This window comes from Choloepus didactylus, chromosome 10 (genome assembly GCF_015220235.1).
Source record: "Choloepus didactylus isolate mChoDid1 chromosome 10, mChoDid1.pri, whole genome shotgun sequence".
NCBI classification, from domain to species: Eukaryota; Metazoa; Chordata; class Mammalia; order Pilosa; family Megalonychidae; genus Choloepus; species Choloepus didactylus.
Genome location: NC_051316.1, coordinates 17,554,480 through 17,573,485, shown reverse-complemented (window position 1 = coordinate 17,573,485; position 19,006 = coordinate 17,554,480). Strand labels below are relative to the sequence as shown.

General features: G+C 38.6%; 1 protein-coding gene across 5 annotated transcripts in view; it reads right to left on the bottom strand.

The window, feature by feature from the left end:
• SECISBP2 (SECIS binding protein 2) overlaps positions 1 to 19,006 on the bottom strand; it is a 48,528-nt gene that overhangs the window by 26,146 nt on the left and 3,376 nt on the right. For 3 of the 5 annotated variants that reach the window (XM_037850985.1, XM_037850984.1, XM_037850986.1), the window contains exons 3-10: positions 14,651 to 14,900; positions 14,276 to 14,414; positions 12,651 to 12,880; positions 9,654 to 9,735; positions 7,861 to 8,069; positions 5,441 to 5,563; positions 3,949 to 4,038; positions 2,459 to 2,591 (exon numbers count right to left, since the gene is read on the bottom strand). In XM_037850985.1, the coding sequence (XP_037706913.1) occupies positions 2,459 to 2,591; positions 3,949 to 4,038; positions 5,441 to 5,563; positions 7,861 to 8,069; positions 9,654 to 9,735; positions 12,651 to 12,880; positions 14,276 to 14,414; positions 14,651 to 14,900 (1,256 nt within the window). Of the gene's footprint in view, positions 1 to 2,458; positions 2,592 to 3,948; positions 4,039 to 5,440; positions 5,564 to 7,860; positions 8,070 to 9,653; positions 9,736 to 12,640; positions 12,881 to 14,275; positions 14,415 to 14,650; positions 14,901 to 19,006 lie in introns of those variants that run through there. The other 2 variants (XM_037850987.1, XM_037850988.1) reach the window with 2 other exon arrangements.

Sequence of the window (19,006 nt, the reverse complement as noted above, 5' to 3'; positions counted from 1 at the left end):
GCTCTTTTTATAAAAGCAACCCTACACTGACCTTGCTCATACCTGCTTGCTCTCCTCTATCCCCAATACCTCCACCAGGTTCAGCACCTTCCCTCAGCAACCACAATAGTCTGTTACCCCTTCTGCTCTGGTCACTCCTCTTGCACCCCTCCTACACCTGCTGCCAGGTGAATTCACAAAGCAGTAATGGTGGGCCTGGGAGTCACTTCCAGCACAACAGAACAAGAAGGATGACAAACTCTACCCCTCAAAAGCAGCCACAAAGCTGGATGAAACTGTCAAACAATCATTTCACATGAAAAGCATACAACAAGCTGGAGAGTGTGCCCATGATCTGCATTTTTGGCAATGCTGGCAGTCCTGGGAAATGGTGGGCAGAAGCACTGGTTCCTACCTAGCTCTGCAGCCCACTCTCCCTTGCCCAGGGCAGTTGGGATAACACTCCAAGAGGAGAAATGCCCCATACTCAGATCACAACATTCAGCACCTTAGAGTGCTGCCTTCAGTACACAGTCTAAGTTTGTATTCTAGGCTTTTAAGGTCACTATGAAATGGACACGTAATATTGACAAGGACCCTATTTAGGAAATTGCTCACTGTATCTTCCAGCAGCCCACATAAAATGATCCACAAGGGCTGTAACATTTAGAATTCCCAGCTTCAAAAAATCCACCACCATCCACACCAGAACAGTTAAAATAAAAAAAAAAAAAACAGCAAATGTTGTCAAGGATGTGGAGCCACTAGAAGTTTCATACGTTATTGGTGAGAGTGTTGAAACAGTACAAGCAATCTAGAAAAAGGTCTGGCAGTTTCTCATAGAACTAAATATACACCTACCACATGACACAGCAATTCTACTCCTAAGCATTTATTCAAGGGAAATTAAAGTATCTGTCCACAGAAAGACCTGTGTGGGAATATTCACAGCAGTTGTATTTACAATTGCCCCCAAACCTGAAATAGCCCAGGGGTCTACAGAGAATGGATAAACAAACTGTGGTATATCCATACAATGACATGCTATTAGGCGACAGAAAAAGGAACTATTGATATTCACAACATGAACAAATTTCAAAAACACTGGGGTGAGTGAAAGAAGGCTTACTCAAAGAGCATATACTACAAGATTCCATTTATATGACGTTCTAGAACAAAAAAAAAATCTATCTATGGAGGAAAAATATCAGAACTGTTGTTGCTTGGGGCAAAGATTGGCTGGGGCAGGGCAGGAGGAAATGTTTGAGGATGACTATGACGTTCTAAGTCTCTAATTTGAGTTACACAGAATTGTGCATTTATCAAAACTCTTTGAACAGTGCACTTAACATTTATGCCTTTCATTATATGTATACACCATCTCAAAGCTGAAGAAAAACACACCCTAAATAATGAACTCTAATTAATGATATGTATGCTGAGGCATTTAGGGGTAAAGTATACTACCTACGTCTGCAACTTAATTTGAAATGCATCATATAAATAAAACAGATCGATGTATGGACAGATCCGAGGTCAGCAAACTTTTTCTTAAAGGAGCAGATATAGTAAATATTTTAGGTTTATGGGTATACAGTCTCTGTTGAAACTATTCTGGCATTATAGCCCCAAACCACTCACAGGTAACACTTAAATGAATGAGTATTGGCTGTGTTCCAATAAAACTTTATTTACAAAAACAGGTAGCCAGAGGCAAGTTTGCTGACCCCCTGGGATAGGTATCTAATAGACCAAACAGCAACATGCTGGCAAATGTACAAGCCAGGTGGTGAGGGTAAGGGTGGTCCCTTCACAATTTATTCTGCTTTTCTGTGTTTGAAAATTTTCCTAAAAATAAAAAAAATCCCACCACCTCAAAGAGACAAAAAATGTTTGTCATTTTGGAGATTCATGACACAGAACTTGACATATTTCCAGTTTCACTGACTACCAGGAAACTCAAAGACAAAACTCAACCCAAGCAAATAAGTTGAGGAAAAGTTTCATTACCAATATCCTTGGATAACTAAATTTCTTTTTAAAAATGAGGCGCATTTAATAAAAATAAGTAATAAACTGCCTCAGGAGGAGGAATCCTATCTATAAATACCCCCGGTGTCAAATTTCCGTATTTCTTATTATGACCTAGTGTCAGCATGGACTGCCTTGGCTCTCAGAGAACATTTCTCTGATGAGGAGAATAAGTAAGCCAGGATGACGCAGGATGGTCACCAAACGTGCTGGTGCACAGGGACGTGCCACTGTGCCCATGAAATGTGGCCTCCTAAACCTGGGCAGGAACAGGGCACTAGGAAATGAAGGTCTCAGGAGAGCTACTCATCTTCTAGAAAGACCTATCTATTTCCTAAAATCACCACATTTACAACTTCTTAATAACTTCTGCTCCCAGAGAAAATACCCACTACAAGGTCTAACTGATAGAGGTTCTCAACCACTGTCTGGGATGAAGTCACCTCACCTGAGAACACCACCGGTTTGGAGGACTGCTTTGCATTCTGGGAGTGCTGCTTCTTTTCCAGGGCCGTCAGCATTCCCCCCAAATCCAACTGTACTGGAATCTGACTCTTCTTTCCACTGTTTTTAAAATTATTCTAAAAATTCAGAAATTGGTATTTATCATGATATTTTTACAAGCCATACATTTCATTTTATGAAAAAAATCATATAATTAAAGATAAAAGTAAATAGATTTAGATGCCATAATCTTCAAATTTAAAAATAACTACTGAAAACTAAGGAAAGTAACAAACCCAGTCCCACATGATCTGCCAACATTACCATGGTTACTTCCTCCTTCTTTCAGAACACTGCGTTTACGTTAAACCACCTGCATTTCTGCCTACATCTTAAGTAACAGCATGCATCTGAAGACAGGCAGTCCTGGCTTGTACAAAGTCTCTGACTGAACAAGAATGTGTGGGAAGCTAATTGGTTAGAATTATTCCCTCATTAGCACCATCCGCTCACCAATCGCCTGAGTGAGCCAACCATCATGAAATTATGGTGAGATGACCAAAAATGTACACAAGTCCAAATCACACCCAGCAGATGATGCTCAATGTAGGCACAAAGACTGATAAGACTCAAAACCCATGTCATTTTGAAAAAGCTGCAATTCTGGGTTTAGAGAATGTGTGAAATGGTGTATGACAGTGTGCCCTTGGTATGTGTGTGCTAAGGCACATGGTCTCATCTGCTTCAGACCTGTGCTCTGTTCCCTGCTAATTGCTCTCCGCCTTCCTGACACCCAAATCCCCTACTGGCTGAGGGGCTCCAGCACGGGGAGACTGCCATGGATAGCAAAAGAAGGCCATAGTGGGCTTCTGTGGGGCTGGGGGAAGACCAAAGCACAGCATTTGAATAGACAGTTCTTGTAAGGATTCAGAATTTTATTTTTAGCAAATAAATGCGAAAATAATTCTCTCCCTTTGAAAGGTAAAATGACAGTCAAAATGCTAGAGAAGAAATGACCACAAGTATGCAAGTTGACCATCAGGACTGCAAGCTTCAATGTCATTCCTGAATCTGCAGTGGGGTGTGGGGAGAATCATCTCCACTTGTTGTGAAGCCTTAGAATAAAGCTTTGGTAGCTCTTTTATTTTTCTTGTCAGACATTACTGCCTGACAAAGGAATCTTCTCCTTCCCAAAGAAACCAAGTCACCTCTTTTCTAAATCAAAGTTTCAAAAGGCAGTTCGTGTTCCCCCCTCTTTCTGATGTAGCGATAGCCAAGCCAATTTCCAAGAGTCTTACTACAAAACACAAAATATATTAGTTTCAAGGCAATTTTGTTTCAACAGCCTGGATGCAGCCCTCCAATGAAGGAAAAGCATCAAAACAAAACCACCTCTTTTGATAACACAAGGAAGTTGCAGAAGTAATTTCATAAGAGTTTAGTTTAGCAAGAAAAGTTAAGCCTATAGCATTGGCATTTTAATCTAAAAATTACCTGTGGCTGCTGTTTAGATTGAAATTTTGGTGACTCTACTCTGCTTCTTCTTTCAGATGCAACTGCCAGATTGGGAAATTCTTCAGCATCCTAAGTAAAACCATATGCACCTTTTAGGTCTTTCTCAATCATGAGAATGCAAATATGCCCAAGTGCAATCTTTTTATTGTTCCTATTCTCTCTTTAATAAGCGCCCACAAAACTTCTCAAAGGAAGGAAAACAGCCAAAACACTAATATAAAGGCTTTTGCTTTAACTCTTTGAAGGTTACAGAATTAAAGACTACAGCACTCATACCACTGCCCCAGAAACATATTTAAAAGGAAGATTTTCAGTAATAAAGTTCTCAGGGGGGTAAAAAAAGGAGAGTGTTACAAAGGATCTTGGAATACTTGAGGAGTGTACAGAATTGATCCTTAACTACCCTGGCATACAAATATTCAAAAACCTATTCTTCAACTATGTTTACCATTAAGAAACCAACAAATCTGGATTCTGTAATTTGTCCTGAACCCAGACTAGAAAACAGAGTTCAAAAGAAAGACAATATGCCTGTTAGAAAACTATTTTTAAATCATTTAAAAATATTTCATGTTGCCTTTGTCAATATTTTTGGTGCCTTGGAGAAGAGTTACGTGGGAAACACGGAACAGAAAACGTCATGAATTATTCACTGGCCCAAGTCATGATGCTTTGCCACAGTTGTCTCTCTTCAAATACACAATACAGCTATTCTCAGCTGGATGGTCTGAGAGCTTTGGGCAGCCTCCTGGGTTTGTGGGAATGCCTCAGGCTGACCCTGAGCTGAAGGCTTGGGCAACCACTCTGTGAGATCTTCCTGCCTGCACAAGGAGTCAAGTCGCCTCAATCCCGTATGGAAGCATAAAGAAAGGAACTAGGCCCAGTAAAAACATAGTCAGAACCTAAGCTGACTAAGTGTAGTCAGAACCTAAGCTGCCCTTTTCAGGACAGGGACGTTCTTGGAATAACATGGGATAGATACCGATTAAAAGAGCTCTTTTGGAAGTTCATGAAATTCTCCTGACTGGGACCCAAAATGGATCCATGGTATTCTAAATTTCTCTCTATAGCGAATCACATTAAAATAAGATTTCTGGACAGAAAAGGAGACCCTGCAAAAGCCAGCATTCTAAAGCAAAGGAAAAAAACAAAACAAGTAAAGAAGATTCTGAGGTGCAAATATTAGTAACATGGCAAACCTATTAAAATTCCAACCCAAGTAGTTTTGTCTCTAGACCATTCATTCATTCATTCAAATCTTTACTGGCCTGCTATATATGACAGGCCCCATGCTGTAAGGCAAAAAAGATGTGAAGAAAATGGGTTATTACTATTTTCTTTAGTACTGGGAAAATGCTTATTAAAGAAAATACTGGAGGTTTTCCTTTAGGAAACCAATATGAACCCATGTTTCTATTAAGAAAGACACATTTATTATATTATACAAGGTGAATAATAAATATAAATGTACTTCAATCCTTGGCGGCTCTTGAACTGTCAGGATTTCATATTTTGATCTGGACTTTTCTTTCTTTTTCTTATTCTTTCGTGAGGCTTCATTTTGTTCAGGGTCACCCCCTTGTGATGCTTTAGACTATAACAACAACAACAAAAAAAAACAGGAAAAAAGGCATACCTCTTTTCTCCATTATCAAGCAAAATTAAGGCATCAAGTTGTATAACGACATGGCAATGTTATCCAGAGGTAGCTTCTCGTTACCTATTTTCCAGAGAGCCTGCACTCAGTAGAGTAATTCTGAAGGAAACAAACCTATTCAAATAGTCACTGCACCCAATTCAGTTTCGAAAGCTGGTCGATTTCGGCACTATCCAGTTTCAGCTTGAGGAGGTGGTGTTGTTAATGAGTACACTAATAGCTCCCTGAATTCTTTCAAAAATCCAGCATCCTGCTCCTAACACCTCAGGCCAGTGGTTCCTAAATCCGACTGCACATCAGAATTGCCTGTGGAGCTATTAAAACAGACAAACTCTTGGGTCCTCCAGACCTGCTGAATTTGACCTAACCCCTCCCACATTCACCTCAGCCTCTGAGCCTCTCCTCAGCCAGGTCTTAGCGCATTCCCAGCTCAGGGTCTTTGCATTTCACATCTGCCCCTGGACATCTGCCCCTGGACAGCTCTTCCCTGGGATGGGCTAGGCCTGCTTTTTCCATTCATTCCATCCTCAGTTCGACAGTCAGCTCATCCCTATCCAAACCCGTTCTCTGTCCTCTCACCTGGCCCGGTTGCTCTCCAGAGCCCTTCTCACTACTGACGTGTTCTACATTTGTCTGCATTTGGTAAGTCTCCCTCCCTTAGAAAATAGGCTCCAAAAGACAGGGACTTTTTATTTTGGGGGCCCTGCTTTATGGCCAAGGGCAATTTACCCTACAGAAGTAAAAGCCTCAGTAACTATTAAAAAGAGTATGTTCATCTACTGACCTGGAAAGCTGTCCATGATCTTTTGTTAAGTAAAAAAGGCAAGTTTACAGGTAATGTATATAGAATGTTCAATTATCATTAATGGAAAAAAAAAAAAAAAACTACAAGTAAAAAACGAACAAAAGAAACCCATCTCTATTTGCTTAAATATGCATGAGCCTTGTAAAAGCCAAGGCAGAATATCTACCATATGGATAATGTAGGCTTTCCTGCATGGTGGGAAGCAAAATGAGTGAGGGACAGATTACCTTTTCCCATTACTATTCCCATGTAGTATTACATTTACCATTTCTGTAATAAAAACTCATAATACAGAAAGTTTAAAAGGAAAAAAACCATTAAAATCACTATCATTCCAGGTCTATAAAATGTAAATCCATCTGGGTGATAAGATTACAGGAGATCTTAATTTTTTTCATTACTTGTCTTTATTTGGAAAATTTCCTAAATACGTTTTTAAAAGATTCTAGCAAAATATGACAAAATCTGTTAACACCTACAACATTAAATACATTTTAGGAAAACTGGTTCAGATAACGCCTTGGAAGCCATACTGCTTTGACACCAGATCAAGTGGGCTGCTTTCCAACCCGGAGACTAAAATGCCTGGAGGAGCCTCAGCGAGTGGTAAAAATATATGAAAAGGTGTGATGGCTCCACTGCCAGCAACACTCTGTCTGTAAAAAGAAGGAAGGACCTTTCACCTGCACAGATATGAAGCTACTTTTCAAATATATGTACTAAGCTGAGATGAACAAGGCACACGTATCTTACTTCCCTGTAATTTATACCACTATGTTTTCCCTTAATCAACTGTTTGTAAACTACTTTTGCGGGATGATTGATGACATTTTTGGATATCAAACAGTATTCTCACACTCAAAAAGACAGGAAAGCATCACACTAAGATCATTATTTCAACCTAAAATAATGTATCTGCACAAAATGAAAATCAAGAACAAAATTTAGACAAATAATTCAATTCTGAAATGTTACCTTATAATAAGTAAGAAAACTGCAATTAACCAAGAATTAGAAACACACACATCATTTGGTGTGATCAGAAAACATGGAATTCAAATTATATGGCTGCCAATATCCTGATAGGTATAAGCAATTTAAATTCAACCAACAGAATGAATGAAGACACAAAAAGATGCAGCAAGTTCATACACCAAGGCATGAATTTATGCCAGGATCTCTCCTTTAAAGAATTCAAAATGGTTCACAAATATTTTAAGACCATAGATCCAAAATGCATATTCTCATGCAAAAGCTATGACTTTCATTTCCTGACAGACATCCTATAAATTTTTTTCAAGGTGCAAGTATAACAAACTCAGTATAGATTATAGTATAAAATGAAACACTATCAGTGTTAGGATTTGAGGGGAAAAAAAGGACTCTCTAAAGGTACAAAAGATCAACATAAAGAAATAGTAATGCTTACCTTTGTAGTAGGACTAACAATGTGTTTTTCTTTGTTGTAGGAAGGACTGGAAGATAAAACTTCAGAAGATGATGCTCTAACATTATTGGGATCTGCTGATGAAGCAACTGTCTTTAGGTTTATCATGGAAGTAACATTTTCAGGGGTTGGTGACAGTTCTGTAGATAATGTCTGCCGAACAACATAACCCATTGGTGTCCAAGATAACTCTGCTCAAAGATAACCAGAATTGTTGAACAATCTCAATAGTAAAACAAAAATTCCTTAGTTACTCAAACATACTTTTTGTGAGGTTAATTACTTGGAGCATTAATTAAACTTGGGCTATAGTTCAAAACATTCCCTTGGAACTAAACTTTTTTTTCTTCTCAGTGCATGCATGTTGAATTTGTTCCCTTTAACTTGTAAGGTTCGCTGACTTTCACAGAAAGTGTGAAAAGTTTAACTTGCAGGGACAGAAGAGATAGACAAACAATAGTCTCAGTTAAAAAATAACCCACAATTACATCTACATGGCAAACACACAAAATTAATGAGCTAAAGATCAAATTTTGGCCCTACTAACCTTGGTGTGTACTGTTAACATCAGAAGTCAAAGACCACTAGACTTCAGCTACCACAGTAACTGGTAAGTTATTTCTTTTAAGAACACAGGTATAAGTACAGCCAACACTACTCTTTAGGTGCACATGAAACTCTATATACAGACAAAACAAAAGGACATCCATCATGATATGGGCAGGTGAACCGTGGAAGCTGAACACTTGCCAGCTTGCGGGTACCCCAAAGGGAGAAGACAGACTGCTCTCATCAGTGCAGAGCTGTGTCTCTTTAGACGAACAGCTAAAGGGAGGAATCTGACTGAACCACACATGTACTAAACATAAGAAGGCAGAAGAAATGCACATGTAGATAAATGTGGAGTGATTTTTAAGGACAAGCTATTATACAAATTTAAAAGCGGAATCTATGGAAGTTTCTCTCTGAACATACTAATTCCTAGCTGGAATAGGACAGACCAGCATTTCTCAAGAGTGGGGTCCGAGGTCCCCGAGACCTATTCAGGGGGTCCATGAGGTCAAAACTACTTTCATAATAATACTGATAGGCCCTCTGCCTTCTCCGCATTTACTCTTTATCTCGTGCATGTACAGTGTAGTGTTCTAGAGCCAGCATGATGTGTTGCCGGCAGTAACACAGACTGAATATGGGGGCAGAGCTATCAAACCAGATGACAGAGATGTGCAAGATGTAAACAAGGCTGCTATCTTTACTACATTTTGCTTTTTATTTTGGAAAATAAGTGACATTTATATTAACATAGAATGGGTTTTTAATTGTTATTTTTAAATGAATAAAAAAATTTTTAACGTCTCAATTTTAATTTGTAATATAATAAATATTAATCAATATAATCCAAAAACACAGAAGTTCTTTGGGGCTCTCAATTGTTGAGTGTTAAAGGGTCCTCAGACCAAAAATTTGAGAGCCACTGCTATAGGTAATAATGAAGGAAGCCATGATTTCTGAGTTCACAAAATTTCTCACTTACAAGCACAAAAATTTCATTTAGAATTTTTTCTCATATATTATACTTCTTAAGCACAAATGTGGGGGCTCATTTATTAATTTTCAAATTAATGTTGATGTTTTAAATATTGTATTCTTTGGAAATTATCAACAACCTACTAGTGCCTTTAAGGCTTTAAAACAAAAACACTTCAGTTGAACAACAGTTAAACAGAAAATATACGATTGCTATTTCAAAATAATTATTTCTTAGCCTCTATTACCTCTTGTACACGAAGGGGAATTGGCAGCAGTATTTTCAGTTAGAGGTTCAGCTGCATTTTTATTCTTCGCCATTATTTCACCCTAAAAAGCAAGCCAGTTATTTTCTCACTATTTGAAATTCATCAATTTTTTTAAGTTTCCCTTTGCATTCTTAAAATTTGAAAATATATGCTAATTTAAAACTTCAAATACATAAAAATATAACATAAAAAGTTAAATGACTTCCTGTGAAATCTTACTTCCTGGAGAGAGAAAAAAAACAGTCACTGTCTACAGCTTAGTATCCTTCCTTCTTTGCCTATGATATAAATGAATAGACATCATTTTCAAATGGATCACAATATTGGGTCATAGTACACGTAATGCTGTGCAGCTTTTAAAAAATTTGTTAATACTTACACACAATTCTCCCCTTTAGCAGAGATGTGCCTGCACAATTCTTTTAAAGCCGCAGAGTATCCCAGTATAAACATCGCGGGGAAGTCATCATTTACTTTGCCCACATACCAAGGTTCAAAAAATCCATCAGAATGTCTACAAGTGTGCTAGATATAAACCTTTCTAATGCACGTCCCCTTTTCTAAAGATAGAAAGCTGCTTCACATATTGAACATTAGGTATATGATGATACTCTTTGCCGGGTGGGAATGTGAGGGCATTAGAACAGACACAACAAACTAGAGGTAAAAGTAAATTGTTACATTTAACTTTGAACCCATTAAGCAGACACTGGATTCAAAATGATTTTTAAAGCTAAAATGCTTCATAAATTTATCCATTTTGCCATTTCATTACATCTTGAGTCCAATAATAAAAAATAAAATTAAAACACAGCTGGTTCCTTTAGTAAAGGTAACTATGCCGGTTTGAATGTACTGTGTCCCCCAAATGCCATTATCTTTGTGGTCTTGTGGGACAGACGTTTTTGGTGCTGGTTAGATTTGCTTGGAATGTGCCCCACTCAGCTGTGGGTGATGACTGTGATGAGATGTTCCCATGGAGGCGTGGCCCTGCCCATTCAGGGTGGGCCTTGATCAGTGGAGCCATATAAATGAGCTGACTGAGAGAGAGAAAAGTCAGTGAGTGCAGCTGTGAGTGATGTTTTGAAGAGGAGCAAGCTTGCTAGAGAGGAACGTCCTGGGAGAAAGCCATTTTGAGGCCAGCAGAGGTTTTCCGGACGCCATTGGCCTTCCTCCGGTGAAGGTACCCAATTGCTGGTGTGTTACCTTGGATGCTTTGTGGCCTTAAGACTGTAAAACTGTGTAGGGAAATAAACCCCTGTTTTATAAAAGCCTATCCATCTCTGGTGTTTAGCATTCTGCAGCATTAGCAAACTAAGACAGTAACTTATGCTTACCAAGGCCAATGAAAAACTAGAAACCTAACCTGTTCAAGAATGGTTAAATAAATTATAGTATATTAATATGATTCTATGTAACAGTTATGTTTTCAAAAAATATTTAAAGACATGGAAAAAAAATGCCAAAAAAGATTTTTTAAAAATTCAAATGTCTGTACATGCATATAACCCCAAACTGAGGACACTCCCACAAACTTCTATTACATATATATATAAAACACTAGGTATCAAATATAGGTTTTCTCTTGATTGTACAACTTACAATTATATTTTATTTTTTCTTAATTTCTGTGTTTACAGATAGAATACAAAAAGGAAAAAAAGGTTTCTTTTGGAAGGAAAATGAAAAAGGAATAGGCAAAACTGTTTAAAAAAGAGTAAATATACATAAGGCAATCAGTATGGTAAATCTTACCTGTAAATACTCATATTTAATGTGTGGCATGCTCCTGCCCACCCCACTCGTGTCTCTTCCACCCATGGCTCCCAGAGAATCCTTGACTGCCTCTTTGTGGCTCACAGGGATTTGTAATTATGTGGAGCTCCATGACTGTTCAACTATCCCACACAATCCACAAAGGCAGTCAAATATCTGCCAAATCAAACTGTAATTTTAAAAAATTCATCAGCCCCATTTTTGTCTGAAAAGCTATATAACAGAAAAGAAAACAACTTCTAACAACGTAAGGTTCAATACATGTAAAATACTCCACAATGGAATATCTTGTATGTATTATAAGCCATTACCAGTGAGCCTCAAGTTTCAATATTTAGGCAACCCAAGAAGTCCTATAACAGGTAATGAACGTCCTTTCCCAATTCAAGAAGTAGGCAAACGGATAATCGCTGTCTTCTTTATTGCTACTTTTCACCTTTCTCCTTGCTTTCCTAATGCAATGTAGCCCACTCCTCCCTATAGAGGGAATCTGTGGGAAACCACTTTAGGCATTACTAACCAGTATCATTTTTCCCTGGAAGTCTCAAATAGCTCTTTTCAAGAGGAAGAAGCCTTGAGATTTGGTGGACTACTAAGAAACCAAAGTTAACCAGAGTTTAATTTAAAATTATTGAGCAGCAAATGGATTAACTACAATTACCTTTGCTGAAATTGCTCCATCATTACAAGGCAAGAGAGATGGAGGGAAAATGCCTGGAAATTTCAGAATTCACACTACACAGTTTTAAGTATTACTATTTCACGAAAAAAAAAATCCCTCTCTCGGTACTGGAGAAAGTGATACAGGAACATAATAATAGAAGTGGCAGGTTCAAAATGAGCTGTATGTGTAGCTGGACTTTTGCTAGAATCTTTTTCTCCTGAGGTACTACAACACCTTTCATTTACTGGATAAAATATATACGTGTGTGTGTGTATATATATATATTAGGTGACTCTTTTAAAACAACAGATGCATTAACAGTCGCATTAAAAGTTAGGTGTTGCAGCCTCATTATAAATGATTCAAACAAAAGAGGTCATCTGAATGTACTATGAGGGGCTACCTCCTCCCCAGCTCCAAGGACAGTACGATCTGCAACAGAGCTTAATGTGTAATATAGTGCTAGTAATGATTTTACTGAAAAGGTGTACACAGAGGCATAAAAACCAAAAGAGACAGAACGAACCTCAACTAACCTCTGCTAATGCTGCAGGTGGTTTTCCTACTTCTCTTAAGAGAGAAATGTCGGTCGTAGTGGAGCGTAAAGGGCCCCATTTGGGTTGCTTTGGTATCTCTGCTATATCATTGTTCTTTGCACCCTGCAGTTCAGGAAAATCCAACCTGCTAAACTCGAACTCAGGTTTGGAGGTAGATCCACCTTTCTCAATGATTCTGGATTTCCTGTCTGTTCGTTTATGACAGCCATCTGTAATTACAGAATTAAATGCAGGTGTGAAAATTTAGATCTCATTTGATGAATCTGTATTCAAGCTTCAACGGCAGAGTACAAAGTATATTCTACTTATGCAACAACAAGTTGTTTTCAAAACAGCCTAACTTCTGCTAGTATCGTTAACTATCTTTGTAACTACATAAAACATAAATAAGCAGAAGTAGAAATCATTCTGGTTGGGCCACCATGCAGAAAAACTAAAAGGCACTGCAAATTTTCGCACTAATTCTAAAGTTAGCAAAACTTTTAATTCTAAAGTTAATGATCTTAATATGGGAAACATGTATTTTATGCATGACTTTTCTGTAAACCTATGACTTTTCTAATAACATACATACATACAATAAAGTTATTTCTAATAACATACATACATACAATAAAGTTAATGACCTTAACTTCATTATGCAGCTGGACATTTTAATTATTCTTAATATACATTTTAAAGTTTTAAAAATTTAAAAAGACTTCAGTGAATTTCCTTTAAAGTATAGGAATTTTCCATACTTCAGTTTTTTGGAACAAACTGGAGGAAGGCAAGTAGAATTAAACTTGTCACCTTTTCCCCATCTTTCTCTCTTAAATGAAAATGATGATGATATAGACTGCAATGCCATAAAGTCCCTGTATTTAAATACAAAGCCAGGGTTATTACAGTTAACTGTTCAACTTTCCTTCCACATTTCCATGTATCAGGCAGCTTGAGTGATGTCAATGAAAACAGAAAGACTGGCATACCAAGTAATACAAATGACATGTGTAAACAAGTGGGTAGACCATTTACAGTAGGTGCGCTATCACAAAGGTTTTAAGATAAAATGAAATTATATATTATTATATAAATACGGGGTGCCTGTGACCAAAATCTACTAATCAGTAATTTATAGGAAAAAAATACATCACCACATAGAATCACTAGCTTTCAGTCAGACACTGGAACAGTAGTTTTCGAGCCCAGAGAAGACATGGCTATTCTGCCATGGATGCAAACAGTATTCCCTAAGTGTTATGCCACAGGTTTGCTATTGTTTAGGATGGGATTTAAACCATGGTCAATTTCTACCCCCTATTAAAAAGTGCCCCCAGGGAATACCAGAGAAGCATTTCAGGAGTGAACACAGCCAAATATAGTCTACAGGATGTGGTTTTGATTTGCTTTTATTTAAGGACATGTTACTTGCGATGCTGCCTGTAAACGAGGGCACACTGCAGGAAGGTGACGACCTCCGTGCTGCCCTCCCCCAGGTCTCACTTCGTGGGGTGTCCCAGTGAGCAGGCCCACAGAAAGTGCCTGTACAAATGAATATGACTTTTCTGTGGTGGGTGGTCGAGGCTAACACAATACGTAAAGGTAAAGTTTCTTTTTTTTACCTGATTTCAAGCTATTTTCAGCATGAATGGATATATGATGGGAATCTTTAGGAGAATTCACCAATGATATACTTCCATCAACCCGCTTAGTGTTCAATTTTTGCTCATCATATGTTTTTTTCTCTTCGTATGTTTTTTTCTGTAGGAAAGATTAAAAAGGAACAGAATAAGAAAACTGCCACCATAAAAAAGTTTCAGAATTGCAAATTCATAAGTATTCACAATTTAAAAAGGTTAGACCAAATGAATTCTTAAAAATCCACAAAAAAGATAAGCAACGTTTACATATCATCTAAGAATTCGCCAATTCTTTACAATTTAAATGCTAAACTGACCAACTCAAGGACACAACAAATAAACACAGCATCTACTAACCTTAAAAAGACTTTTGGTTTCTTGTGGGAGAGGGCTCATGCGCTCATTACGGGGCTTGGCAGTTTGAAAAGCTGGGTAACACTTAGGTCGGTTATAATCATACCGGGAGCCAGGCACTGAACAAACATTTTGTGCAGACTCAAGGGTAAAAGGAGAATAGGTGTACGGATGAATAGTTATATCAGAAGACAAATACTGAGGTGGAAAAGTTGAAGCTCCAAAGGCCAGATCTTCAGTATATATTTTCTGTCTAAATAAAAAGCGTAAATTTTAGTTGCAGACTGCATATCACAAACCAAGCAGCTTAATATTTGATAATAAACTAATTTAAACTTTTAAATGTTTTTATTCTTGCAGTCATTCATCCTAGCAATGAAATACCCCTAATTAAAAGCCTTCAAGCATTTCTTTCTTAATCCGCAAAGAAAGATGCTGACCTACTTATATTTTTTTGCTAGTGAACTAATGAAGGTCCATGGCAGAATTGTATTATAATAAACATCAATTCAGCCCAAAGATGCTCAAGCATCTTTTCACTCTCATTCTGTCAAACATTTGGGAAAGCCTTTTCTCAGCTCCCTTGGACCAAATGGCCATAAAGCCCCTAATAACTACTGAGGGTGCTTTTACGGAGCCCCTTACTACCCAAATCCAATCATCACCCCAACGATCTGCAGTGCCTGCCTCCCTGGGGCCTACAGGCTCCTGCAGAGGTCTTTGCTCAACGCTTCCTTGCTCCAAGCCCTGCCCCCCACAACATTCTACGCTCTGCTGACTGCCAGGGCCAGGGCCACCAAGGGTGTAGCATAGCATGGAGTCCTGAGAACTACACACCTGACTGTCAAAATAGATACCCTCTTGAAAACTGGTATTGGCCTCAATTTGTTCAAGCTGCTAGACTAAACCAAAATATAATTTGAAATTGATTTTTTTTAGCTAATTTGGTATATTGCTGGAGGTTTCAATCATTTTCCAATGAAAGATAAATGACAAAATGTCAAGCAAATGAGTTATAAATAGTTACAAATACCAATCTTTTCATTCTTGTAAGTGAAAACCCCAGAAAATAAGCACCAGCAGATGCTTCTCTGAATTCCTAGAGCTGAAAATTTTCTTGTAACAAATCAATGAAATACCAAAGTACACTGAAAAGCTGGAAAATCCAAATCTAATTATGAAACATCCTTCAGGAGATACAAACTGTTTGGCTGTCATGAGATTCTGGCCTAAGGATCACTGTACTAGAAATGATATCTCTAATCTGCCGCAAGTAAGAGACTGTGCTGGTTTGGATATATTACGTCCCCTGGAAAAAGCGATATTCTTTAATGCAATCTTGTGGGGGAGACGTATTAGCGTTGATTAGGTTGGAATCTTTTGAATGAGCATTTCCATAGAGATGTGACTCAACCAACTGCAGATGAACCGTTTGATAAAATCATCTCCATGGAAATATGGATCCCGCCCACTCAGGGTGGGTCTTGATTTAATCACCGGAGTCCTGTTGAAGAGTTCACAAACAGAAGCAACTCGCAACAGCTGAGAGAGACATTTTGGAGAAGCCCGTTGAAAGCTGACACTGATGCTTAGACATGCTTGGAGATGCAGAGAGAAGGACATTTCGCTAAGAGATGAAGCCCACAGTTTGCCTTGGGATACGCTAAGACAGGACCCCCAAGTGCTTAGAGAGAAACATCCTGGGAGAAAGAACCAACAATGCATAGGAGCTGAGAGAGGAGCTGCAACACAATCCAGGATCAGTAGACGCCAGCTACCTGCCTTCTTAGCTAAGAAAGGTTTTCCGGATGCCATCGGCCATCCTTCAGTGAAGATATCATCTGTTGATGCCTTAAATTTGGAAACTTTTATGGCCTTAGGACTGTAAATTTGTTAATTAATAAATCCTCTTTATAAAAGCCAATCCATTTCTGGTATTTTGCATAGCAGCATTTAGCAAACCAGAAGAGAGGCGATACTGCATAAAAAAGGGGGTCACTAGCCATAGGCTACCCTCTAACATATTAACAAATTAATGAGAATGTACACCACTCTAGCTGTCCCTTCCACTCAGTCCTTAATCACATATTGCCTTGTACCATCACTGTCTTAATTCTGGGGTATTTTGTAATAAATTTATATCTCGTAAGATCTTTCACTTATAGGCAATTGATTCCAGCAATGAAATATTCCTAAATAAAAGCCTAACAAAATGCTTTTACTGGTCTTTTTCTGTCCCTACAGAACATATGGCCTAAGGGTGTTCTAAAGGCAGTGTGCTGAAAAATGGTTACTTGAATAGAAGAGGGAGATTCAAAGGCTTCGGCCCACTCCTGAGATGCTGGATTGCGGGAATTCCTGTTTTATTTTGTTAGGCACTCAGGAAATCTAATGGGGGACAGGTTGCAGGTGAAGGTCAATATGCTGGTCTTCACAAGAGAAGATGGGGTGAGAGCAGAAAAAGTAGAAAAGAATATTCCAAGTCCATAAAATGGATAAATAGACAGACAAAATGGAATTTAGCTAAAAAAGAGAGGAAAGGCAGGGCTCAGTGGCAGTTTTTAAGACCACTGTCATTCAGGAAGTTTTCATTTGAGAGTCAGTAGGCCTTGGTTTCCCCTGGCTCTGTCACAATCTAGTATGGAACCAACCACGTGGACCTTCTTCCTCTGCAAAGTTGATATTGCTCCTTTCTGGTCAGTGCAGACACAATTACACGCAGAGAACAACACATAAAAGAAAATGTAAGAGAGAGCCAACAGTATCTGTTATGGCTGCAACTGGCTTGTCTGGAAAATCCAATTGCCATAAACTCCCTAGATGACTCATAACTGAACAGCCACTAACCTTTTTTACATTATCTTCTCATCCCACCCCCACCCCCATGATATTGGTAGCACATCTCCTAACCTACTTGTACAACACATACTGATCTCTCTATTGCTCTATTTCCACTGGATCCTCTCATTACCAAAGGTCTCCTTCTTGCCAAACTCCCTCCTGACCTCTCTCTTGCCAAACTCAACAGCCTCATCCTCCAATGTCTGCTGGGTCTGACCCTTTGATCACAATCCACTAGCCTGCATTTTCAACCCCCACACTCTCCTTGTTCTCACCTGCTTTCCAATGGTTCCTCCTATGTCTCTTTTAATGGCACCATGTTCTCTGCATCCTCCCATCTTGATGTTCAGACTCATTGTGAGTCTTACTAGCTCACCTTTGTGCTCAGGACCTCACGTTTACGTTTCCACTTCCAATACCTCACCTTTGCCAGCTCCCAGTCTCCACTTCTATCTTACAGGTCATTTCCACTTAATATTCCATTTTTTCCAAGTTTGGCATTTATAAATCCAAAACCTAACATCTGGTCCCCAAATCAGCTCCACTTCCATCTTTTGTTCTCATAAATGACCTCACAATTCTCATGTATCAAGCTGGAGAAAGATATTAATCTTTCCCACTAAAATCCAGATAGACAATCATGGAGGCCTTTCCATTTTTCTTCTTTATTTTCTTCTCTATTTTCACTGCCCAGCACCTAGTTAAAACCTTCAAGCCCCTGCCCCTTAAAAGTCCAATCACAAAGCAGGATTATTATGACCCTACCTAACAACCATCTAAAGTTTCCTATCTGCTACCCCAACAAACCTAAACTTTTCACCTACATAGGCTTTCAATCCAGTAATGCTTTGACCTCAACAATCTAACGTTATTCCACTACTGTTTCACTAACACATCTTGCACCTTGCCTTTTCAGCCACATCAGCGCCCATCTGGGGAGTGGCTGCTCCTTCACTCAACCCAAATGACCTGAACCGTGTAACTCAAAAGCTCACCCATATGCTATTTTGTACTGCTAGACCATGGGTTAGTTCTTCTCATAGCTGATAGGGGCATTTTGAAACCAGTGCTTTTTTGAAATGTCCAGAGCATATTGCAAGATGCTAAGAATACTCAGCAAACTCTTGTCAACCACAATAGCAGGCTGGGGGAATACGATCAAGCTAATACCAATGCAAATTTTGGCTCTGGCGCTACCTACTTGAATGACTTTGAACAGACAGTTCTAGCCTGTTTCTCACTGTAAAAGTAAGAATTACAACTCTGTCAACCTCACAGACTGTGGCAAGCATGATGGAAATGAAAGGATACAATACTCAAAGTGCATACATCCGTACAGCATGTTTACCACAGGATTTGTCACAAATGGATGTATTATGAAGATCAACAAGTCGCTGCCCTTGCTCATCACTTAGAACAGAAAACTTATTTTGTTTGTACAGTCCTCTACATTTTGTTCAAAACACCAGTGCTTTCCAAACATGGCAAATTCTCAACTCGGATATTTTTATTGGTGTT